This window comes from Dromiciops gliroides, chromosome 2 (assembly GCF_019393635.1).
Source record: "Dromiciops gliroides isolate mDroGli1 chromosome 2, mDroGli1.pri, whole genome shotgun sequence".
Lineage (NCBI taxonomy): Eukaryota > Metazoa > Chordata > Mammalia > Microbiotheria > Microbiotheriidae > Dromiciops > Dromiciops gliroides.
Window position 1 is genome coordinate 284140471 of NC_057862.1, and position 26819 is coordinate 284167289.

The following is a 26819-nucleotide window of genomic DNA, read 5'->3' on the forward strand; positions in this document are numbered from 1 at the left end:
GATACAAAAAAATAAGTTGTATATGTAGAGGGGAAAGACTGGGAGAAAAAGGAAAAGTTCCATAGAAAAGTGAGTTTATAAATTAGATTTTAAAGGATGGTTAAGAAAACAACACGCAAAGACAGGGATGATGGGCATTCTAAACAGAGTAACAGCATCAACAAAGGCACCAAGGAACAATGGAGAATATGTTTGGGGTCAAAGAACAGTCCACTTTAGCTGGAGCACAGAGATTGAAGGCGACTGGAGGAATGTAGCATGAGATTTCAGGAACAAGGGCTTAAAGAGATGTGCAGTGATCAAAACTAAAACCTACATTTTTCAGATTAGGAAACAGGCCCAGAAAGATAAATAGCTTGCCAAAGGTCACATCAAAAGATGATGCGACAGTTTACATAAGAAGATTCATATACTATTGTTACATATACCTGAAAAGTTAAACCTCAATAAAAAAGATGCAAATATAGGGGCAGCTAGGTGGCGCAGTGGATAGAGCACCGACCCTGGAGTCAGGAGTACCTGAGTTCAAATCCGGCCTCAGACACTTAACACTCACTAGCTGTGTGACCCTGGGCAAGTCACTTAACCCCAATTGCCTCACTTATAAAAAAAAAAAAGATGCAAATATAAACAATTTTATGTTTGTACTTCACAGCCGGTAAACTGGCAAAAATAGCTAATAGGAAACAAAAATAATGCTAGTAGGACTCTAGAAAAGCAAAGACACTCATATAATGTTAGTAGAATAGTGAGTTGGTAGACTCCTTTAGAAGAGTAATGTGGAAACACAAAAAAGAATGAAAAAAAATTATTATACACTTTGAACTAATAATCCAATTATAAGGAATATAACCTAAGTTAAGCCATCAAAAAGAAAAAAAGAGCATTATGTTTAAAAAATGTTTGGATAGAGTGTTGGGCCTGCAGTCAAGAAGATTCATCTTTCTGAGTTCCAATCTGGCCTGAGAAAATTAGTGGCTGTGTGACCCTGGGGTAAGTCATTTCATTCCATTTGCCTCAAGTTTTCTTATGTAGAAATATTTTTTGAATGGACTAGCCTAATTTGGGGGGGCTAATCTGACTGGAGGACTAAACTGGGGACTTTTGACTATTTGGCTATCTGACTTCGTTAATTTAATGTGGGCCGTTTATAAAGTTCCACCACACTGCTCCACTCCCAAATTGATAAGCACAGGATTAAGAAGCCTCTTAACCAAATAATCAAAGCAGAGTTTATTTATGAGATACTATTTAAAATTAGGAATACAGGGAAATAAAGTGTACAACCTGACTGCTTTCCTGTGGTCTCTTTCCATTGTGTCTCTTGCATCTTTCGCACCAGCACCTGCTTCGAACTTCTTGAATACAATAAGAGCCTTAGCTGCCTCCGGCCTCAGGGCACGTTACACTTTCCCTGGTTTGTATTAAGGCCTGTAACCTTGTCAGACCCAGCTCTCCTTTTCTGAACCGCTCCCCTCTAGTCAGCTTCTCTCCTAGTCCGTCCTTCTCTAGTCTGTCTCCTTCCAAGTCTCCTTCCTACCCTAGTCAGTCGTTCTCTCCTTAATCTTGTCTCTCTATCTAGTCCGTCCTCCTAGTCAGCTTCCCTTGCTCTAGTCAGCCTTCTTCCGTTCTCCCTCTCTAGTCTGTCTCCGAGTCTCCCTCCTTTTTTTTTTCTATCTAACTCCCAGGTCTATATATACCTTTTCTTCTCTCCACTCAAATCTCGGGGCTTCCTTCACCCCCACAGACCAAGCTAATCCGCCAGCCAGAGCTGCGGCTGGTGGGGGGGGGGGGGGCGCTCCAAGTTTCACGTGCCTCAGCACAGGCTCTCCGGGATCTGCTCAGGTCAGAGGGAGCTGGGGGCTTCCCCCCCCCCAGCTGTCTGACTTGGCGTCTTGTATAGCCCAAGGGGCTTTTTCACTCAGCTGAAGCTGAGGGGGGGGGGAGACCCGAGGGCCCAAGGCCCTCCAATCTCAGCCCAAAGGTAGGGTCCCCAAATCAAAATAAATTTCCACACTTACCTATAAAATGAGCTGGAGAAGGAAAATGGCAATAACTTCAGTATCTTTGCCAAGAAAACCTCAAATGGAGTCATGGAGAGTTAGACATGACTGAAATTAATTAATTTGTTCATATCCTTCAAAGTGACCTTAGGTAGATGATTTTACCTTTTTGGACTCTCCAGTTTCCTCATTTGTAAAATTAAAGAACTGAAGGATGTGATTTCTTCTCTAGCCCTAGATCTTATGGTCTAATGTCACTCTAGAATGTTTGTACTACTGTGCATAAAACAAAGTTACAAGACTGAAAACATTAAATAAAAAATTAAAATTAACTGACCTGAAAAAGAGATCAAGGATAACTGAGTTAAGAATCATTGAAATAGGGGCAGCTAGGTGACACAGTGGATAGAGCACCAGCCCTGGAATCAGGAGGACCTGAGTTCAAATCTAGCCTCAGACATTTGACACTAGCTGTGTGACCCTGGGCAAGTCATTTAACCCCAATTGCCTCACCAAAAAAAAAAAGAAAAAAAAGAATCATTGAAATACTTGAAATCAGAAAAGGGCTAGACAACATAAAGTAATTATAAGAGCAAACTTCCCAAATCTCTTTTAGAAACAGAAGGGAAAACAGAATTTCAAAAATCTATCAGTTATCTCCTAAAAGAAAACCCAAAGTAAAAAATCCCAGGAACATTATATCCCAAATCCTGAGATCACAGATCAAAGAAAAAGTTCTGCAAGCAGCCATAAAGAAAGAACTCAATTACAGAAGAGCAACAATTAGGCTCACACAAGATTTAGCAGCCACCACTAAAAATGAATGGAGCCTTTGGAATACATTTCAGAAGCAAAAAGACAAAGCCTTAAAATCAAGAATAACTTACCGAACAAAAATGAGTATAAGCCTACAGTGGGGAAAGAAAAATAGAGCTTTAATGAAATAGAGGACATATAAGCATTCTTGATGAAAAAACCTGAGCTATAAGGAGATGATATATGTGTGTCCCATCAGAACCCTATTATCAACAGGGGTCACAAAGGAAGTATAATGAGGAAAAGGGCCCACGAGTGGTTTTGTTATGATTTGATAATCTTAAAAGATGAATTTGATGATGTTAAAAGAAAAATCAGGGGAGATGGGTGGAAAACAGGGAAAGGAAGTATGGCGTAAAATTGTCTCAACTACTTTAGGTGTGCAAGGAGAAAACAAAGAACAAAAGAAGAGGGTAAGCAACACTTAAACCTCTCTTTCACTTGAACTCTCCAGAGAACTGGGTGTAAAAATACTATTCACTTGACACGGAAATGTGAGGAAAGAGGGAGATAAAGAAAAGGGAGGGTAGATTAAAGTAAGGATTCATCCTAAGCAAAAGAAGCTCTGCCAATGGAAGACTGATTGCTAAGAGGAATTTAAAAGAAAAGAAAGGCTATAAAACAAATGCTTTTGGACTCTGGATGAGGATAATAGGTTCTGTGGGGCATGGGAGTAAGAGCAGATTGCATTAAATCTCCATCATAATGCTGAACATACATCTTTTCTCACATCACCTTCTACATTACAAAGAGATGGCAAGAAATTGATCAACACAAATGAGCAATTATGATTCCAGAAGTCTTGTGAAGAAGCATGCTCCCCACCTCCCAAAAGAAAGTTGGGTGTGTGTGTGTGTGTGTGTGTGTGTGTGTGTGTGTGTGTGTGTGTGTGTGTACAGTCGTTTGCATATTTTTAGATGGACTTTGCTATTTCTTCCTTTTTCAGTTAAGTGGGTGGGAAGGAGAAAGGTTAGATTTTTGTTACTTGATGAAGAAAATTAAGTTTAAAAAAGGTGTAAGTTGAATGCAGCTAAGATGAGAAGGGAAATAAAAAAGTATAAAAGATTTTTCAGCAAGTTTCTCTGATAAAGCCCGATTTCTCACAAGTATAAGGAATGGATTCAAATTTATAAAAACAATTCCCCAATAGATGAATAATCAAAGGAAATGAACAGGCAGTCTTTAAAGGAAAAAAATATTAGCTATCAATAGTGTCATAAAAAATTCTCCAAATCACTAATAATTAAGAGAAATGGAAATTAAAGTAATCTGAAGTTCCATTTCAAATCTACCAGAAAGGTAAAGTTGATCAAAAATGATAATGACAAATGTTAGAGTGGTTGTGAGAAAACAGGCACATTAACACACTATTGGTAATATTGTTAATTAATCCAAGCATTCTGGAAAGCAATCTGGAATTATGTCCAGAAAGTTACTAAACCGTTTAAAGGCCTTTGACACGTTAATAATTACCTACTAGGTCTATACCCCAAGGAGATAAAGAAAAAGGAAAAGGACATAAATGAAGAAAAATATTTATGGCAACTTTTTTGTTATGACAAAATTAGAAACTAAGGAACTACCCATAATTGGGGAATGGTTGAAGAAAGTATGCTATATCAATATAATGGAATATTCTTGTGTATTGTAATAAATAACAGAAGAGAAACCAAGAAAGACTTAAATGAAAAAAGTGAAGTAAGCATAACAATGAGAATAATTTATATGATAACAACACTGTAAAGATAAACAACTATGAAATACTTAAGAACTCCAACCAGTGAAATGATTAACCATTATTCCAGAAAAATAACGGTGAACAAATGTTCTCAGATCTCTTAGAGAGGTAATGGACTTATGATGCAGACTGAGACATACATTTTTTTATATGCATAGTCAAAGTGGGATTATAGAAAATCACTCTGGTATGTTTGCCAAGAAAACCTCAACTGGGGTCACAAAGAGGTGGACAACAACATTTCTTACAAGGGTTTTTCTATTTAATGTATTCAATGGGGAAGAGGAGGGGAGAAACAAGTGCTTGTTAATTAAAAATAATATGTTTAATAAAATATTTTCTGTATATGTTAATATTAAAAATTAAATCCACTTTCCTAATGACCTACAATTTCTTATTTAATCAGAAATTAATTTGCTCTTCATTAACTGAGATAAATGTATTATTCCCATGTTGGCTAACTTTTTATAGATAATTTTAGTTTTGTTTAATCTATGTTGTAATTGAAATTGTTTATGGTACACCACTTAAATATGGGCCTACTTTCATTTTTCATTATGCTGGTACACCGCTTCCCTCAATAATATTAATTAATAAAAAGGTTTTGCACAAAAAACACCAAGATTACAAGGGAAACAGAAAACTGGGAATTTTTGAAACAAGTATCTCTGACAAAGACTTCATTTCTCAATTATATAGAGAACTGAGTCAAATTATAAAAATACAAGTCATTCCCCAATTGATAAATGGTCAAAGGATATGAACAGGCCGTTATCATAAAAAGGAATCAAAGCTATCTATCTATAGACATATGAAAAAAATGCTCTAGATCACGACGGATCAGAGAAATGCAAATTTAAACAACTCTGAGTATCACCTCATACCCATCAGAGTGGCAAATATAACAACAACAGAAAAGAAAATAGTGGATGTTGGAGGGGATGTGGAAAAGCTGGGACACTAACCCACTGTTGGTGGAGTTGTGAAAAGATCCAACCATTCTGAAGGGCAATTTGGGAACTATGCCCAAAGGGCTATAGAACTGTGCATACCCTTTGATCCATCCACTACTAAGTTTATATCCCAAAGACACCCCCAAAAAGAGAAAAAGACATATTTGTACAAAAATATTTATAGCAGCTCTTTTTGTGGTGGCTAAGAATTTGAAATCAAAGGAATGCCCATTAACTGGGGCATGGCTAAACAAGCTATGGTATATGATGGTAATGGAATATTATTGAGCTATAAGAAATGACAAGCAGAATGATTTCATAAAGGCCTGGAAAGACTTGTATGAACTGATATATAGTGAAGTGAGCAGAACCAAGAGAACATTGTGCACAGAAACAGGAATACTGTTTGATTAAGAACTGTGAATGATTTAACTGTTCTCAGCAAGACAATGATTCAAGACAATTCCAAAGGACTAATGATGAAACATACTATCCACCTACAAAGAAAGAACTGATATTGATTGAACACAGACTGAAGCATACTATTTCTCACTTTCTTTCATTTTTTCTTTTATTCAAGTTTTCTTGTATAAAATGACTAATAAGGTAATGTCTTACATAATTGCACATGTATGGCCCAAATCTGATTGCTTTACCACCTGGGGGAGGGGGGAAGGAGGAATAAAATCTGAAACTCAAAACTATACGTAAAAATGTTTATTATTCTTAAAATATTATTAATAAATCTTTCCTCCAATTTTTATCATTTACAGATTTATAAAACATGATGAGGCAGTATAATACAGCAGAAAGAAGACTATGCTTGGAATCAGAGCAACTAGGTTAAGGTTCTGACCTGAAGTAAGTGATAATCTTTCTGGCCTCAGTTTCTTCATCTTTAAAAGGAGAGGATTAAACCAGATCTGCAACTATGAATGTATGTCTCACAACTGGCAAATTGTTGAACACAGTATAATATCTCAATATAATACTATAATGGTCTCAAAATTATTAAGGAACATAAAACAATTATAACTGAAGCAATTTTAGCAAAACACCAGAATAGACATATACAAAATAACAACAATAATAACATTTATATAGTGATTTAAGGTTTGCAAAGATTTTTACAAATATTATCTCATTTTATCCTACCAACAACCCCAGAAATATGTCCTATTATTATTATTCCCATTTTACAGATAAGGAAACCGAGGCAGAAGTTAAGTGAAATACCTAGGGTCACACAGCTACTAAGTGTCTGAGACTAGATTTGAACTCAGGTTTTCCTGACTCAAGATCCAGCACACTACTTAACTGGCCATATACTACTACTATATAAAAACTATATATGTGTGTGTGTGTGTGTGTGTGTGTGTGTGTGTGTGTGTATACACACATACACATACACAAATACAGAGATGAATGAACAATTAAAGAAAAAATCTAATACAGAAGGAAAAGATTGTTTATGGATATAATTGTCAAAATTCATTTAAGTTACATAACTATGAATGTGTTTCTTTGCATTCGTTATTTAAAATCAATTTAAAGAGAGGCAGTGTTGTATCATGGATTCAGCCTCAAACCTGGGAGTACATAGGTTCAAGTTCCACCTCTGCTAGTTACCCTGAGCGAGTCAGTTAATCTCTCAGTGCTCTAGGCAACTCTCTAAAACTATAAATTGGAGAGAAGGTACTGACCTCACTAGTCAGTTTCTTCATCCAAAACTTCCTTATATCAATAAAATCACAGATATAGTCCCCATCCCTATTTAAAGTTGAGCATATAGTAATTTAAAAAAACAAAACGCTGAAAATAAACATTATCCAAGGGACTCTAGGTTTTACAAAAGCACTTATATAGCACTTTAAGCTTTACAAAGCACTTTACATATTATTTGATCAGAACAACTTTGGGAGACAGAAGTTATTAGCCTCATTTTTACAGATGAGAAAACAGTTTCCTAAGGTTAGGTGACTTGCCCAGAATCACAAGATCAGGTCGTCCTGACTTCAAATCCAGGGTGCAATCTACTGTACCATTTAGCTGTCCCTAAAAAAAGATACATCCTTTTTTTAGTGTCTGCTTTCATACAAAGGCTTGTATTTCGCATCACTAAAATATTCTAAGGTGTGCCCTGCTTGAAAAGAAAAGGTAGATAGATTCTGGAAGGTCTTGAAGTTAGGCATATGAGGCTGAACTTTACTCAGGAGGCAACAAGTCAATGCAGATTTTAGAGAAAAATGTCACAAACAAATCCATAAAAAAGAAAGATTATCTTCATAGGGTGGACTAGAGCAGAGAGAATGGATGGAGGGAGAACTATAGAGAAGGTATTGAAATGGCTTAAGTAGATAATAATGAATACCTGCAATTGGGCAGTGCAGAGGGAACTAAGAAAAGGAAAGAGATCTGAGAAATATGACAGGTAGAACTGACAAGATTTGATAACTATCTGAAAATGTGAGAGTAAATTTCATGAATACAAGAGAATGGATAAATAGGAAGACTAATTACCGAAAGAGTAAAGTCAAACAGGGACAGATTTAAAAGGAAATGTAATGAATTAAATTTTAGACATGTTGAATTTGAAGTTCCAGTAGAGATGTGCTAGAGACTGCTAAAACATGGATCTGGAGCTCAGCCATGGAGATAGAAATCTGGAAATAATTTAAATGGCTTAGATGCAGTAAATAAGACTGTTAGGTAAAAAATTAATAATATCTGACAATTCATGAATCAACATTCAATAAACAATTCTTACAAGAAGAATTAGAAGCTAATAACAACCATGTGAAAAACTTTTCAAAAAATTATTAATACTAAAAGAAATGCATATCAAAACATCTCTGAAGTTTTACTGCATACCCTGGCAGTTTCCCTTGAACATGTGTAAGAACTCTAAAGCAGAAATTTAGCATCAATATTAATATTACTCAGAGTTGTATTCAATTATTTACATATAATCTTAAAAAATTACCTTATTACTGCAAACATGGAATTGAAGTTCTTGCATTCTCGACAGTGAAGAGCAATTTTAATAAAATGCTTAATAATCTTCATTCTTTTGAGCTGATTTGATTCTGTCAAAATTTCTGTTGCAACCCAGAATGTTTCTTGGTTTATAATGTCCTCAAATTCTTTCAAGTGAGTATTCCCTGTTTTGGAGTTCAACTTAAAAAGATCATCAATGTATTCAGTGGGCTCAATATTTCGAAACAATTCAAAGTCCCTCATTGACAGCTGGGTTGCTACTTCGATGGTACTAAGTTGCAATAAGGTTATTTGACTCTCTCTAAGTAATTCCTGGGCATCTTCATCCGAGCATAAGGTTTCTGTTTCCATGTTATTTTTCAGATAGTATCTAGAGAGAGAGAGAGAGAGAGAGAGAGAAGTTAACCAACCATAGCATGCATGTATATATGTTTAATCTTACATATTTAACTTAATTATGATGTTGTCTCCAAAATGTTTATTAGAATGTATACTTGAGGGGCAGCTAGGTGGCGCAGTACATAAAGCACCGGCCCTGGATTCAAGAGGACCTGAGTTCAAATCCGGCCTTAGACACTTGACACTTACTAGCTGTGTAACCCTGAGCAAGTCACCTAACCCTCATTGCCACACAAAATGATAATAATGATAATAATAATAATAATAATATATACTTGAAAATGAAATGGTGAACCAACGTAATATAGCTGGCTAATAAATAATTACTCTTCTATGTTCATAAAATAAAAAAATGTGAATTGTACCTTGACCATATTAACAATCACCTTCTGGCAGAAATACAGTTAGTATTAGTTAAAATCTTAATGACATGTAAGCAATACTTTTAGGTTATCTCTCTTTTTTTTAATAATATAAATTTATTTATTTAGAATTTTCCCCAAGTTACATGTAAAAAAATTTCACATTGATTTTTGTGTTCCAAATTCTCATCCTCCCTCCTTCCCTAGCCCTACCTAAGAAATCAAGCAATTCAATATAAGTTACACATATGCAGTCATGCAAAATATCTCCACCTTAGGTTATGTAAGAAAACAGAAAAAATAACTTTATTTTTTTTGTTTTTGGTGGGTTTTTTTTTTTGGTTTTCTTTTTCCCCTGGGGCAATGAGGGTTAAGTGACTTGCCCAAGGTCACACATCTAGTGTCAAGTGTCTGAGACCAGATTTCAACTCAGGTCCTCCTGAATCCAGGGCCAGTGCTTTATCCATTTTGCCACCTAGCTGCCCCCAACAAAATAACTTTAGAAAGAGGAACAAAAAATAAATATACTTCAATCTGTATTCAAATAACATCAGTTCTATGTAGATGGATTGCATTTTTCATAAGTCTGTCTGATATCACCCTGCTCATCTTTTCTTTCATAATTACTATTGCTAATTGTATTACCCTCCATCCTATTCCTTCCCCTTGATATTTACTCTCGTTTTTAACTTCTTTCACTATATCCCTCCATAAGTGTTTTGCTTTTTACTGCCCCCTCCCCCAATTTGCCTTCCCTTCCTTCACCTCTTCCTCCTCATCCCCTTCCCCTCCCACTTTCCTGCAGGGCAAGATATATTACTATACCCACTTAAGTGTGTATGTTATTCCCTTTGAGCCACTTCTGATGGGAGTAAAGCTCACTCACTCCCCTCCTTCTTCCCCATCTTCCCCTCCACTCCATAAGCTTTTTCTTGTTTCTTTTATGTGAGCTACTTTCCACCTTCCCTTTCCCTTTCTTCCAGTGCATTCCTCTCACCCCTTAATTTTATTTTAAAGATGTCATCATAGGGCAGCTAGGTGATACAGTGAACAAAGCACCAGCCCTGGACCCAGGAGGCCCGAAGCCCAAATCCAGCCCAAGACATAAGCCACCCCACCCTGCCTACCCTACAAAAAACAAAGATAAACAAAAAATAAATGCTTTATAGGTATCATCCTTTCATACCTGTACCCTCTTAAGTATATTCCTTTCAGCTGCACTAATATTAAGAAAGTTCTTATGAGTTAGAACTATCATCTTCCCATGTAGGATTGCCTTTTAACATTACTCATGATTTCTTTTTTCTGTTTTACTTTTTATGCTTCTCTAGGGTCTTGTATTTGAAGGTCAAATTTTCTATTCAGTTCAGGTCTTCTTATCATGTATGCCTGAAAGTCCTCTTTTTCACTGAAGTCCTGTTTTTCCCCCCTGAGAGATTATGCTCAGTTTTGTTGAATAGGTGATTCTTGGTTGTAATCCCAGTTCCTTTGCCCTCTGGAATATCACATTCCATGTCCTCCTGATCCTTTATTTTAGAAGCTGCTAGACCTTGTGTTATCCTGACTATAGCTCCATAGTGCATTAACTGTTTCTTTCTAGCTGCTTGCAATATTTTCTCCTTGACCAGGGAGCTCTGGAATTTGGCTATAATATTTCTGGAAGTTTTCCTTTTGGGATTTCTTCCAGGAGGTTATGGGTGGATTCTTTCAATTTCTATTTTACCTTCTGCTTCTAGAATATCAGGACAATTTTCCCTGACAATTTCCTCAAAGATGATGTCTAAGCTCTTTTTTTTTTTTATCATGGTTTTCAGGTCTCCAATAATTTTCAGATTATCTCTCCTAGCTGTTTTTCCAAGGAGATATTTCACATTGCCCTCTATTTTAAAAATTCATTTTGATTTGCTTTATCGTGTCCATCCTTGCACCCCATCTTTTCCATTTAGCCAATTTTGTTTTTCAAGTTGCTGACGTTTTTTTTTTCCATGATCCTCCTGCATTACTCTCATTTCTCTTTCCATTTTTTCCTCTGCCTCTCTTACTTTATCTTCAAAGTTCTTTTTGAGTGCTTCTATGGCCTAAGACCAATTCATATTTTTCTTGGAAGCTTTGGATGTAGGAGCTTTGACTCTGTTATCTTCTTCTGAGGGTGTATTTTGATCTACCTTGTCAGCAAAGAAACTTGAAGGTCCACTGCTTTTTCTGCCTGATCATTACCCTAGCCTATTTCTTGCTTTTACATACTTCTTAAAGTGGGGCACTGTTTCCAGGATGCACTGTCCCAAGCTTTAAGGGGTCCCAGGTGGTACAATTTAAGGAGAGGCACGTTCTCAGCTCACCTGTAAGTAACCACGAACCTGCTTACTCTTTAACCCAGAGGCAAAAATCTGATTCACTGTGGCTGCAAGCTTAGCGTGCCTGTGCTTCTCCCCCGCTGGGCCACTGCCACTCAAGTCTGCTTCCTGGTTCAGAACACAGGCGCTCAGCTCCAGCAGAGACCCCTGATATCACCACCCAGCCAACCACTGGACCCCCCCACTGGTCCATGAGCTGAATTCCAGAAGTAGCCACTAATGCTGATGATTCTGAGGCTCTGGAGGTGCAGCCTGCCTGGGGCTAGATCTGCACACCATGGCTGCACTACTCTATCACCCTGGTATAGCAGACGTTCCCTGCAACCCTTTTAAGCCATCTTTGTCTGGAAAATTATTTCACTCTATTCTTTGTGGGTTCTTCTTCTCTAGGAATTGTCTTATGGCATTGTTTGGAGGTATATGGACAGATGGTGTGGGGAGCCTCCAAAGTTACGCCTTTCCTCTGCCATCTTGGCTCTGCCCCCTTAAGTTATCTCAATTACACAGAGTGATATTTTTCTGAACAAAAAACTATATAATTCATGAATCAATATTCAATAAACAATTCTCAAAAGAATTACAAGCTAATAACAGCCATGTGAAAGATTTTCCAAAACACTAATACTAAAAGAAATGCAAAGCAAAAACCTCTAGGGTTTTACTGCATATTCTGGCCAAAAAAAAAAAAAAGGAATAATTAAGATTGTGGGAAGACAGGTATGCTAGTGCATTGTTGGTGGAGCTATGAATCAGTACATACATTTTGGAAAGTAATTGGGAATTATGTAAATAAAATGACTTAAATGGCCATACCGTTTGACCTAGCGCTTCCATTACTACATGTATACTATAAGTATAAGCCATTGATAAAAAGAAGGTTCCTGTGTGCACCAAAGCAAATGTTCATTAATTGGAGACAGACCTTGCATAGCTCTGCCTCACTTAAATCTAATTCACTGGCAAGTCAAGACATTACCCATGTGATGTCACTGGTCCTCTTTGAATGAAGGATGAACAACAAAGATTCTGCATGAAGTCTCAACACAGAGAAGACTTCCAGAGAAGGTGATGTGAGTTAAACCTTATCACACATATTTCTTACGTGATGCCTCACTACTATTATGGTCTAAGCTTAAACTTAGTCCTCCCATGGATGCTGTGTGAAGGAATGAACCAGACTCTCAGGTTTTGCAATAACTGTCTTTACCATTGTTGTTTGTCCTTCTCAGGAGGTGATGCCATGACTTGCAATGAAAAGTCACCAGCCTCACTCTCAATGCCAGAGCCATCCCGGTCCAATGGCAAGATATACATCAGGATGACTAGAGATATCCCAGATATTTGAGGCAATCAGGGTTAAGTGACTTCCTCAGGGTCACCCAGCTAAGTATTTGCCCTCTGGAGACCCAATCTTCAATTCAGATAGGAGTTGGGAAATATTGCTATTATTTCGTTCTTCTTCCTCTTCCTTTTCTTCATTTTTTTTTCAAAAAGCTGGGACAATTTTTCCCCCTGTGCAGTTTTCAGTTTTGATTTCTTTGACATTTGAAATACAAATGTCTAAAATTAGGCTTTTTAAAAAGCCCCTGAAGTTTTAAGTGGAGCTACTTAACTAAGCCTTTAAATCCAAATCATTCTGGCTTTCATGGAATGGTTAATACTAGTCCCAAGGCAAACCTTCAGTGGATCACAGTTTAGGTTCTGATGTCCTAAATGAGTATGAATAACGATGATTTTCTGTACTGGTCAGAAACTCTTAGGGTCTTCCCCTCCCAGACTGATATATCTGTGATGGTCAACTGTCTCAATTCTTACCTACACTTTAGTCAATTAATGAGCATGGCCTCTAATGAGCATGGCCTCAAACAAACTGAGACCTGGGAAAGACCTTAATTTAGAAAGACTAAGGTCACCCACTGATTCTTGGTCCATCACCAGTCATCTTGAACTTTGTCTTACTAGTGGCCTCTGGAAGAAAGAGTGACACTCAAATCCAATCCAGGCACAAGTCAAGACATCACCCATGTGATGTTATCAGTATTCTTTGAGAACAAAGGATGAACAACAAACCATTAACTGAGAAATGGCTAAACAAGTTGTCATACATAATATAATGGGATATTACTGTGTTCTAAGAAATGATGAATACAGAGAAACATGGAAATATCTACACGAAATGAAGAATGAAACAGAGCCAAGAAAACAACATATACAAAGACTACAACAAGGTAAATGGAAAGAACATCACAAAATTATCAAAGGTGAATTGTGGAGAATTACAAAGAACAAGCATGGTCCCAAAGAGATATGAGAAGACACTCCCATCCCACTCTACTGCAGAGGGAGGAAGTCCACAGCTTTGGTAGATTATATGCTTATCAGACTTTTTATTTGTTTTGTTTTTGTTTTTTTATTGAGGCAATTGGGGTTAAGTGACTTGCCCAGGGTCACACAGCTAGTAAGTGTTAAGTGTCTGAGGTCAGGTTTGAACTCAGGTCCTCCTGAATCCAGGGCCAGTGCTCTCTCTACTGTGCCACCTAGCTGCTTCCTCTTTTACTTTCTTTTAAAAATATTATTTTCCATATCTCTCTGGAAGGGATAGAGGAATACCAGGAGAAATTCTAGTTAAATGAAAAACAAAGATATAAAATATAATTTTTTTAAAGGAAGATAAAGTGGCTACAAAGTATACACTTTCCACATGACTTCTAAAACTCTACATATCAGGTTGGTAAGTATATCAATATGCTTGATGACATTGCTAATATTAGATTATGATAAAAATCATTACACCACTGAAAATAAGAATAAGAAAAATATATTATTTAATTACTTTTGACTAGGAATTTTCAACCTTTGTTGTGTAATGGACCTTTTTTTTTTGGCAGTCTAATTAAACTTATGGACCTCTTCTCAGAATAATGGTTTTAAATAATTTAAGGAAACAGTCATTTTCCCCATATTCGAGTTCCTGGACCTCCTGAAATCTTTCCTCAGACCTCTGTGGACACCAGTTTAAGATATCTGTTCTATGATGTTGACTGAGAGGAGCTTTACCAGGAGAACATTGTACACAGTAACAGCAACATTATGTGGTGAACAATGATAGACTTGGCTCTTCTCAGCAGAGCAACGATCCAAAACAATTTCACAGAACTTGTGATAGAAAATGTTTTCAACATCCAGAAAAAAGAACTGTGAATTATGAATGCAGATTGAATCATACTGTTTCTACTTTTGGTTTGTTTTTTTTCCCCTTCTTCTTTGAGGTTTTTCCTTTGTGCTCTGATTCTTCTTTCACAAGATGACTAATGTAGAAATATGTTTGATGTGATTGTGTGTGTGTGTGTGTGTGTATGTATATATACATATATATACATACACACACACACACACACACACACACACACACACACACCCTATATCAGACTGCTTTCCATCTTGGGGAGGAGGAAGGGAAGGGAAAAAAAGAAAAATTTGGAACTAAAAATCCAGTGAAAACAAATGTTGAAAACTATCCTTGTATAATATTTGTTCTAGACCATGATGTATAATAATTCTCAGTTTAATGTTATCAGGGATAATACTTTTATTTTCCCCTTACTCAGCAGCAAAGTGTTTATCAAGCACCTAGAGAGTACATCATACTATGCTAGGTACATCAGTGCAAAAACTCTTTGGAGAAATGTCCTGTGGATTTACAGTGTTTACTGTAAGCCCTTTTCTCCATTACTTCCAAATATGCATGTAATATACTGCAAAAAGAATAATCCAGGGAATTATAAGAAAATCCTAAGGAAATGTGGGTCCTAAGTGTTATTCTTTTCCTTCCTATTTGGGTCCTGAGTCTGGTCACAAGCCTGCTGGGGTGAACCTGGTTAAGTCACTTTACTTCTCTAGGCCCATAATCTTGGGGTCCCTTACAGCTCTGTCATTCAATGACTTTGTAAACCCTTTGTTCTAGTCAAACTATTTCATAACACAGGAACATACCACATTCATTCATAGCCTCAAAAATTACTGAAGCTGGAAGGGATGCTGGAAATCACTAAAAATAAATCTCCATTAGTATTCCCATCATTTTTAAAGCTTTCCCTAGCTATTCCTTCCTTCCCTGGTGCCTACAAACATATCCAAGTCTCTCTCATCTCTTTTTGATCATTAAATTGCTATGATACTAATAACCTCTACAATTCTTGAACTAGAAATTAGGCTATTAGGAGTTATTTCTTTAAAAGTAAGTGGCATATGGAGGCAGCTAGGTGGCACAGTGAATAAAGCACTGGCCCTGGAGTCAGGAGTACCTGAGTTCAAATCTGGCCTCAAGACACTTAACACTTACTAGCTGTGTGACCCTGGGCAAGTCATTTAACCCCAATTGCCTCACTAAAAAAAAAAAAATGACAGACATACATAAGAAGTATGGGAAGGTAAAATTCCATAGCAGGAAAGTGAATTAGGCATGGCTACTACCTGACAGAGACTAGATGACAGAGATAACCCTTAAAGTCAAGACCATCAGGAAAAAAAAACCCTCCTCAACTCTCAGGAATATGATAAGCATTTCCCCACCCCACCCCAAAAGGAAACTTTTCAGTTTTCAAATGGACACCTCATCTATTCTCTATGAAAGCTTTTTCCTTCTCTCTGTTCATGGAAGAGAATGTTTCTAAGCCCTCTTCCCCCAGGGGGTGAATTCTCTGACTTCTCACTTGGTCACTTTCCTAGTGCCAAATAAAAGACCACTTTAATCCTAATTGGACTGTGTGAGAAAGTGTAATTCTTTATTGAGGAATACCTAAGAACCATGACCCCTCCCCTTACTGATCCTTTCAATTTCAAAGATAGATCTAAAACTGGGAAGAGAGAATTCAATTTGAATTTTGGATAAACGCAAACAATAAAACTCAAACAATTATGCTCTTCCATTTCTAATGTAATGCTGAAGATATTACTTATATTTTATTACAAGTGCTTCAACTTTCGAGATCAGACTCTAACAAGCAAGGCCATATTTACCTTCCATTTAGTTGAATTCTGTCTGCTAATTTGGAGAACTGATCTGGAAGTCTTCTCTGCTTTATAACACCTTCTGGACTAACAGATACTTCACAGAGGGAATATGTCTCAGGAGCACCTGTTAAACTGAACTCGTGTACTGCATGGGAAACGACTTCTTTGGCTGTGGTGTCCTTACTGATGATAATGTAGCAGCTTTGTTGATCTGCTTTAAAAACTCTTATAACTTGATCCGGAATATCTATGTGAATAAAAAAATACACAATTATTATTTTCACAAAATTTTTCATAAAATTTAATTTCAAAAATTTTTAAATGTTTCCATTAAATGGTTTAGAAAAGAATAAGCACAAACACATGATATTTTCAGTTGCTTAGTCTAACTTGGTAGACATCTATTTGTATGTATTTTGCAATGCCACCAAATTAAAGGGAAGATGTTTACTCCTGCCAATATTCAAAACACCATGAATGTAAGATAGGTAGAGGGACTTGACCTGTACATAGGAAACTCCAATATAAGGTAACTTCTTCTACAAATGTACAAAATGTACAACAGCACCTTCCTTGCAACTCAGTCTTAGAGCTGCCTAGAGCACTGAAAGATGAAGTGATTTGCTCAGGGTCAAAGGTAGAATTTGAATTCAGGTTTTCTTAGCCCTGAGGCTGGTTTTCTATTCATTATATCATGCTACCTATAATGAGAAATATCTTTAAATGCTGCTAAATTAACAATTTATTTTGATCAATACAGGATAAATACCAAATCCGGGTCTGAAAAAGTTAGAAATTAAGTTATTAAGATGCAAAATGCACATATTTGGGGCAGCTAGGTGGTGCAGTGGATAGAGCACAGGCCCTGGATTCAGGAGGACCTGAGTTCAAATCTAGCCTCAGATAATTAACACTTACTAGCTGTGTGACCCTAGGCAAGTCACTTAACCCCAACTGCCTCACCCCCCCCAAAAAAAAGCACATATTTGGGGGCAGCTAGATGGCGCAGTGGATAGAGCGCCAGCCCTGGAGTCAGGAGTACCTGAGTTCAAATCCAGCCTCAGACACTTAACACTTACTAGCTGTGTGACCCTGGGCAAGTCACTTAACCCCCATTGCCCCACCAAAAAAAAAAAAAAAAAAAAGATGGTTCTTGTCCTCAAAAATTTTATCAGGCATGGACTTTATTACTGGTTCTTCCTTGTTTCTGCCTCACAAAAATTTATGAATGTTTCTATAGCTATCCTTGTCCCTATGCTGTCCCCCTACATTGCTACTCTCTATGCCATATAGATTGATGGAAATACATTGTTAATATTCTCCCTCCTCTTTCCCTATTCAATTTAGAGCACTTCTGATGAGATATGTAAAACTCTAGGAAAATACATTCTCACTATGCCTTGCTGCATATATTTCACTATCTTTCTTAACTATACTCCAGTTTGACAGCTATTAGTTAAGTGACCATAGGCATGCCACCCAGCATCTCTGTACCTTATTTTCTTTATCTGTAAAATGGAAATAAAACCATGTTTAGTGCTGGCTGTACAGAATTATTAAAGCTCAAACAAGAGTCAAAATATGTAAGGTGTTTTGCAAATTATATATTATTATTTTTTAAAATACCTTATTATTGTTATCAAAAGATACCATTACATGGAAAAATAAGTTGACAAGAATAATTTGGGAAAAGGGCAAGGAGGAGGGGAGGGAAATAAAGGTAGATTTGACATTACAGACTATAAAACATATTATATCAGAGTTTTCAGTAAATCTATCTTGGACTGGACCAAAAACCTGAAACAAAGACACGTGAAACAGGACAGAAATTTCAAAAGTAGAATCATACAAAATGAAAAGACAGATATAATAAGAACTTTAAAGGACTCCAAAGGTCATCTTGTCCAACCCCATTCTTTTGCAGATGAAGAAATCAACTTTACCAAACTGTCTCATGATGTATTAGAAGCTTGTAGACATATAAACTGAGAAAAGGATTATTTAATAAATGTGAAGGGAAAAGAGGAAAAATCTGATCAAAACTAATTTGATTCTTACTTCACAATATATACCACAAAAAATTCTGCTGTATCACAGAATAAAACTTAAGAAAATGAACTGTAAAAATTAACAATGGGGAATAATTTGTATCTCCATTATGAAGAACAAAACTATGTCTAAATGTTAAGAAAGAAAAGACAATATAAGGCATAGTTTATTAGATCTGATTGTTTGAAAATAAAATTCTGTACCACAAAAATTATATAACAAAGATTTTTAAAAGTACTGAGACTATTAAAAATATGTATAGTACATAAAAAATGAAAAAGTAGACAAGTATCGATACAAAGATTCAAAAATAACACTGAATAAGAATTTAGGCTGGGGCAGCTAGGTGGCGCAGTGGATAGAGCACCGGCCCTGAAGTCAGGAGTTCCTGAGTTCAAATCCGGCCTCAGACACTTAACACTTACTAGCTGTGTGACCCTGGGCAAGTCACTTAACCCTGATTGCCTCACTAAACAAATAAAAAAATAAATAAAAAATAAAAGAATTTAGGGTGGGGAAATTTTTGAGAAATTGCCTATTTCAATTATATTTTACACGGAGGAAAGCAAGATCTAATGAGGTGAAATTACTTGGCCAAGGTCTCAAAGGATGTGAACATGTAATTTTATAAAAAGGGATGTTTGTGGAATAGGGTATTTCAGAAAATATTGCATTATGAGAACAAAAGGCATCAATAAAATACTTTTTAAAGTAAGAGAGTGGAATTGTACACAGTAACAGAAACATTGTATGATGATCAACTGTGACTTAGCTCTTCTCAGCAATACAATGATCCAATACAATTCCAAAGGAATTTCCAAATAGAAAATGTTCTCCACATCACCTGTGGAATCTAAATGCAGATTAAATCATACTGTTTCTACTTTTTTTGTTTTTGTTTTTTGAGGTTTTCCCTTTTCTTCTGATTCTACTTTCACAACATGACTAATGCAGAAATATGTTTAATGTGATTGTACATATATAACCCACATCAGATTGCTTTCTGTCTTGGGAAGGAGGGAGAAAAATTTGGAACTCAAAATCTTATAAAAACAAATGTTGAAAACTATCTTTATATGCAGCCACAAAATAATGAAATACTTTTATGATTAAAAAGAGTGGAATGCAGTCAAGCACAGAAGTCTTTCTCCACAAAAACAGACACAAATAATATAATTACTTGAAAAAAGTTGGATACATCAATAATCAGAAAAGCCAATTCTTCTAAGTATTACTTTACACTTATCAAATTGACAAAAATATCTAAAAGTAACAAAAAATTTTCCCCCTGGGCAATGAGGGTCAAGTAACTTGCCCAGGGTCACACAGATAGTAAGTATCAAGGGTCTGAGGCCAGATTTGAACTCAGGTCCTCCTAAATTCAGGGCTGGTGCTTTATCCACTGCACCACCTAGCTGCCCCCTAAAAGTAACAAAATTTAATACAGGATAGATGGTAGAGAAATAAGGACATGTACCAGTGAGACTACACAATCTTTCTGGAAAGGGATCTAACTGTATATGAAGAGAATTGGCCCCAAATCCTACCAGCCCTTCATTTTGGGAAATGACTGATCCAAGATAACAGTGATTATTAGCACAACTAATATTACATCTACTTCTTTTGATTCTTCCTCCAAAATTATTTACACTATACCATACTGCCTACTTTCTAGGTACTGGAGAGCTGATCTGACAAATTATGATTTCTACTAAAGACAGTTTCCAAGTCAGGATTATTAAAAATGATTTTAGTATAAACTATTATAAAAATCTTTCACGTTTGAAATAGTAACTTCTTATAGAAAATTAACTTTCATATATTTGTATATTTAATAAAAATGACAATTACAATACATAAGTAACAGCTCTTAAAACACAGGAAGCAATATATTAACTATAAAATCCAACACAAAGAACCGTGCAAAGAACTCGCAATCCAAAAGATACTTACAGTAAAAACCAACAGCTACAGGCAGCAAAAACAAAGCAAAACCATTCATTTTAAATTCCAATCATAAGAAGCAAAATATTAAACTATTTGAAGGGCTTTTTTTTCTTTTTTAATTAAAAAATGTTTAGCATACAGCACAAAAAGAAATCTAAATCGCTTTGATAAACATTAATGAGCTTCACCTGATATCATCGTAAGATACTCCCAGAAATCTGCTTTCATCTACATCTTATCCTCTAAGTAAAATGCCTTTGGATAAACTTGCATCATCAGATGGTCTAATCACAGGATTTCTTCAATGTTCCTTTGGGAAATGTTGCTGTCGGGGTCTTTTAATGCGAACAAATTCTAACAGAACGCTGCTTTATTTAGTAATACAAACTTTAAAAATTTATACAGGATTCTGAACAGTTATAACTGACGCAGTAACCTCTGACCTCTGTACAAATGTTATACCACAATAATGGTGAGGCAATGGAATGTTTACATGTACATACCCACAGGTGTGTGTGTGTGTGTGCGCGCACGCGCGCACGCACTCCCATGCACACAGACCAAAATACCAATCAGGATGAACAATAACGTAGGCTTTATTTATAGTTGATTTACAAAAACTAATCCTTATTTAGTTTGAACAATTACATGTATATCCAAAGACCCTGAAAAGGCTTCCTGTTAATACTAAAGCAATTCTAGGGAAATTCTATTGCATTTTCATTCATTCATGGACAAGAATAAATTTAATCAAGAAAAAATGCTTTGCTTAAAATGAATATATCATCAACTTTATGTAAAAAGCCAATTAAATACCAATTTCTTCATTTGAATTGAATTAAATATTAATTCCTTAATTGTTGGTAAGAGATTTTATCAAGATATAACTTATACTGTCATATGTATATGTTCAGAAATATGTTCATACATGTTCAAATAAAAAAACTATGACCAAACAATTACCTTTTATTTTTACTTATGTTCCAAGGTAATTATTTACATAAAAATGTACTTTTGTCAGTAAATGAAATTGTTTCTTTTTTTTACCAAGACATATCTAATTTTCATAAGTTTAACTTTTTTTTTTAACCAGGGAGGAAAAGCTCAGTAATCATTACAATAGTGATAAACCAAGACATAAAGGGTTTGGTGGGTTTTTTTGGGGTTTGGTTTTTTTAGGGCAATGAGAGTTAAGTGACTTGCCCAGGGTCACATAGCTAGTAAGTGTCAAGTGTCTGAGGCCAAATTTTAACTCAGGTTCTCCTGAATCCAGGGCCAGTGCTTTATCTACTGAGTCACCTAGCTGCTCCCAAAATAAGGTTTTTACTGAATAAATATTTGTAAGAACAAAAGTAAGCCTAAGTACAGACATTTTTTTTAATACTTGCTAAGTATTCTAACCTTCAGTATTTTTTGCGGGGAGAGGCAGGGCAATGAGTGACTTGCCCAGGGGTACACAGTTAGTGTCAAGTGTCTGAGGCTGGATTTGAACTCAGGTCCTCCTGAATCCAAGGCCAATGCTTTATCCACTGAGCCACCTAGCTGCCCCAACCTTCAGTATTTATAAGAGTATATGTGTAGGCCATCTGGACAGAAGGAAGGAAAACATGAGGAGTTTGAGAAAAACATCATACGGCACAAGGTCACAGACTTAGAGCTGAAAGGGACTTTGGACAACACCTCATTCAATCTCATTATTTTAGGGATGAGGAATTGATACCCAGAGAGTTTAAGTGACTTGCCTAAGGATATCAGGCAGAAGAGCACAGATTAAAGTCCAGGTCCTCTAACTCCAAGATTTTTTTTCCATTACGTCAAAAGATTCAGGGGCTTTAATTATACAGGCGTCTTCTGGTGTTGTCCTTGTATCCAAAGTAGAGAAGCTAATTTCTTGACTTATAAGAATGATTTTATCCTTCAAGAGTTGGTTCAATAGCCACAAAATTTTTTTTAAAAGTATATATGTATGCATGTATGTATTTATATGTGTATGTGTGTATGGCATCTGGCACATAGTAGTTGTTTAATAAATGTTCTGTTTGATTGATATTAGTATTATATAAGATTCTTTAGTAGAAGTAACACAGGGGGCAGCTAGGTGGCTCAGTGGATAAAGCATCAGCCCTGGATTGAGGAAAACCTGAGTTCAAATCTGACCTCAGACACTTGACACTTACTAGCTGTGTGACCCTGGGCAAGTCACTTAACCCTCACTGCCCTAAAAAAACCAACCAACCAAAAAACAAAACAAAACAAAACCTTATGTCTTGGTTTATCACTATTGTAATGATTACTGAGCTTTTCTTCCCTAGTTAAAAAAAAAAAAGAAGCTAATTTCTTGACTTATAAGAATGATTTTATCCTTCAAGAGTTGGTTCAATAGCCACAAAGTTAAAAAGTATGTATGTATGCATGTATATTTCTATTCATGAAGAGGAAAAAAAGAAAAGCAAAGAACTAGAATCTATGTTGATCACTAGGGAATTGCTGTGGTACGTGAACGCAAAAGGATACTATTGTGGCATAAGAAGTGAAGAGACAGTTACAGGGAACTCTTACTATGAAATGATACAAAAAGAAGTGAGCAGAACCAAGAGCACAATTCATAAAATGAATAGAACACCGAAAAGGAAAATAACTCTGAAGGACTTAAAAGGCAATGACCAATCATGTCTCCAGAGAACATTCTGACAAAAGAAGTGGTGGACCTAGTGTATGTGTGTATGTGTATGTATGTGTGCATGCATGTATATGTGTGTATGTATGTGTATGTGGGCATGGTCAGTGTAGGAATCTACTGGGAATCAGTTGAGCATATAAAGATGGGGAAGAGAGCCATATCTGAATTGAAAAAAGTTATAAAAAATAAAGCAAGCAGTATGAAGTGGAGATTTACAGTTTCACATAAAATCCTCTCTTTAAGTACTACTGTGTATATGGAAATGCTCTTTTTTGTTATGTAAGGTCAGAATAAAGAAATTTTAATATACAAATCATTTTATACTTGGGTATCTGGGCAAATTCTAATGAGGACAAGGACCCCAACCATGTCCACACACTCTATGGTCCATCCATAGTCACATACTTACTACTCCTCACATGACACTCTATCATCTCTCATCTTCTATACCTTTGCAATGACTGCCCCTCACGGCAGGAGTGCTCTTTTTCCTCATCTCTGTCTCTTGGAGTTCAACCTTCCTTCAAGAATCAGCTCAAATGCCACCTTCTACAGAAGGCTTTTCCAGGTCCTGTCACCTGCTAGTGCCTTCTCATTCAAGGCTACAAGTCTTCTTTATGCATATATATGTACATAACATCTCCACCATTAGAATGTAATCTCTTTGAAGGCAGGACAGTTTCATGTTTGTCTTTGTATACTTAGGGCTTACAAAGTGCCTGATATATAATAAATAGTCTCCTTAAAATACTTGACTGATTAACTGATTAGTCAATAATCTTGAATAAAGGTAGAGATAAATTAGTAAAGAAAATATATGAAGTAAAAATACCACCAGTGGTATACACTGAAATTTTAATTATTAAAATAATGAAAATAATGCTGTAATTTCCCAACATTTCAAAAGCAACAAAAACTCAAAAGTTTTAGTTTAAGGAACTAGAAATACTAACATTGATTTTGGAAAATAAAGACATTTATTTTGTATAACTGTGTAATATAATTTATTTTAAAGGTAAAAAAGTAAATACACATATACACATATGTATATATCACATATACATGTAAATTTATATATACGTGTAGGTTTATGTATGTGTATGTATCTGCATGTGTATATATCTGCACATATCAATCTATCAATTGATAAATAATATCTCCTGTATATCATGGGATGCAAATTTTATTGCCTTGAAGAAAAAACTTTCTTTAGACTTCATTCCCACATTATCTTCCAGGATTAATTAGGCAAAACCAAATAATCCTGACATAACCAGCAGCCCCGTCACAATGCTGGACACTTTTAAGTGTCTTCTGGAAAGATAGCTCACTCTTGTTCATACAGAGCATGTCTCCCCTCTTAAATTTCCTCCATGAATTCATAACCCACAATTTGGAGAACCAGTTTAATATAAATCTATCATTAGTCTGACAATTCTTATACAAATATTCAGCTACATATTTTTCTCCCAAATACAGCATTCGATTAATTGACCTTAAGTAAAATGAGCAGAACACTTACCTGTTGGATTAGAAAAATCCAACATGCTAGTTGTGGGCTGCAGGAGATCTGGGCTACTTGAGGAAAGGGTTCCAGGAATAGGCATTATAGCCAGACTATGCCTACACTGCCTTGTTCCAAGGACACTGTCATCTTGTGACTGGCTCACATTGCCATCACTGCAAAGAAAGTTTCATATATTACCCACATTTCAAGGAATTTAACAGTAAACATAAGTTTTACTCTCTCTATGTAGACTGAGAATGAATAATAATCAGCTTAAAATAGCAATGCTTACATTAATTGTGATATAAAGGGGATCATAAGGAAAAAATAGCAATCTTGTTTTAACAACAGCATCACAAGGGGTGTTTTTTGTCAGAACTAAACTAAAAAATTCAATTTACACACAAAAAAAGAAATAACAATTTTCAATTGGTACCCCTTTTTGTTTTTAAGAAGGAACAATGAAATGTTTTTGAATTCTAACATATTAACAATAAACATAAGGGGTGGTGGAGGAAAATGAAACACAGAGGAAAACAAGAGGAAGAAAATTTAAAAATCACAATCTTAAATGATCTAATATGTGAGAATTTAAATATGTAAAAAGCACGTGATGTATTCTGAGGGCTCAAGACATGTCCAGAGGAATTACCTGAATGTCCTTCATGTCAGCAGAAAGGATTGATATAGAAATTCCCACAAAAAGTCACATTCCAAAAAGCATTATCACGCTATATAGGACATGATATTTACCTAGTCATCCATATTCCAAAAACCCTTGATATTATCTTTGACTTTCTTATGTCTGTAACCTTTCATACATAATTGATTATCAAATCTTAATGATTCTGATTACCTATGAGGGATGTACTATGTGTCAGACAGGCACCATGCTGGACCCTGGATCCAAGAAGACAAAAAACAAATAGTCCCTTCTCTCAAGGAGTTTATATTCTTAAAGGGGGAAGGAGAAGAAAGGGTGAGAGAATTATAATATATATCCAGATGTCACAACTGTGGTAAAATGAGAAAGGAAGAGGAGATGAGACATGGTCTTTAGTGTTAGGGAGACCTAGGTTCAAGTCTAGCTTCTGGCACAGACCAGCTGTAATCACAAGAAAAAAATCATCTAAGCTTCCACTGCTTCCAGACAATATTCTGAGACTGTTGGAGTAGTTACCAACTTGCATCAGTGGATGGAATTTCCGCACTAGGAAGTCCCTTTACCAATAAACAAGCCCAAAAAAGGACTAGCAACAGGGAATTCAGTGAAGAATTTGTGGAAAAAGCCCAGTATATGAGCTAAGCATAAAGGATTCTTGGATTTTCATAGATATAAATGAATAAGTATGTCCTTGACAGGAGGACAGCTTGTGCCAGAAGATAGAATACTGAGTTCAAAAAACACTTAGCATTCTAAGATTCTCCAAATAACAGAGTGCCTAGAAGAAAATAAAGCTGCAAAGGCAGGTAAAAACCAGACTGTAATGGACATTAAATGCCAAGCTAAGGCCTTTGAAAATTATCTTTGAGACAACAGGAAAGCACTAGAGGTTTTTTAATAGGGGCATAACAAAGTCAGAAATATTCCTTGGGATATCTATTTTATGAATAGTGTGGAGGATGGATTGGAAAAGAGTGCGACCAATTTAAGAAGCTTAAGGTAATTTATTCCTTCTATCTATTGTCATTACCACCACTTTATTAGATACTACCCAAATGAATGCAATGATTTCCAATTAGTTTTCTTTCTTTCTTTTTTTCTTTCTTTTTTTTGGGGGGTGAGGCAATTAGGGTTAAGTGACTTGCCCAGGATTACACAGCTGGTAAGTGTCAAGGGTCTGAGCTGAGATTAGAACTCAGGTCCTCCTGAATCCAGGGCTGGTGCTTTATCCACTGCACCACCTAGCTGCCCCTCCAAGTAGTTTTCTCACCATTAAGATAACAATCCTTTATATTGTATCCAAGGTCCTTCACAACTTGATGCTACCCAACCTTTCT

At 36.0% G+C, this 26819-nt stretch overlaps 1 protein-coding gene across 13 annotated transcripts in view; it reads right to left on the reverse strand.

The window, feature by feature from the left end:
* Positions 1 to 26819, reverse strand: part of RAPGEF6 (Rap guanine nucleotide exchange factor 6) — a 210147-nt gene that overhangs the window by 40528 nt on the left and 142800 nt on the right. For 7 of the 13 annotated variants that reach the window (XM_043990165.1, XM_043990169.1, XM_043990167.1 and 4 more), the window contains 4 exons: positions 24834 to 24991; positions 20638 to 20652; positions 16642 to 16882; positions 8494 to 8877 (listed from right to left, as the gene is read on the reverse strand). In XM_043990165.1, coding sequence (XP_043846100.1) covers positions 8494 to 8877; positions 16642 to 16882; positions 20638 to 20652; positions 24834 to 24991 — 798 coding nt within the window. The remainder of the gene's footprint in view (positions 1 to 8493; positions 8878 to 16641; positions 16883 to 20637; positions 20653 to 24833; positions 24992 to 26819) is intronic. The other 6 variants (XM_043990166.1, XM_043990162.1, XM_043990171.1 and 3 more) reach the window with 1 other exon arrangement.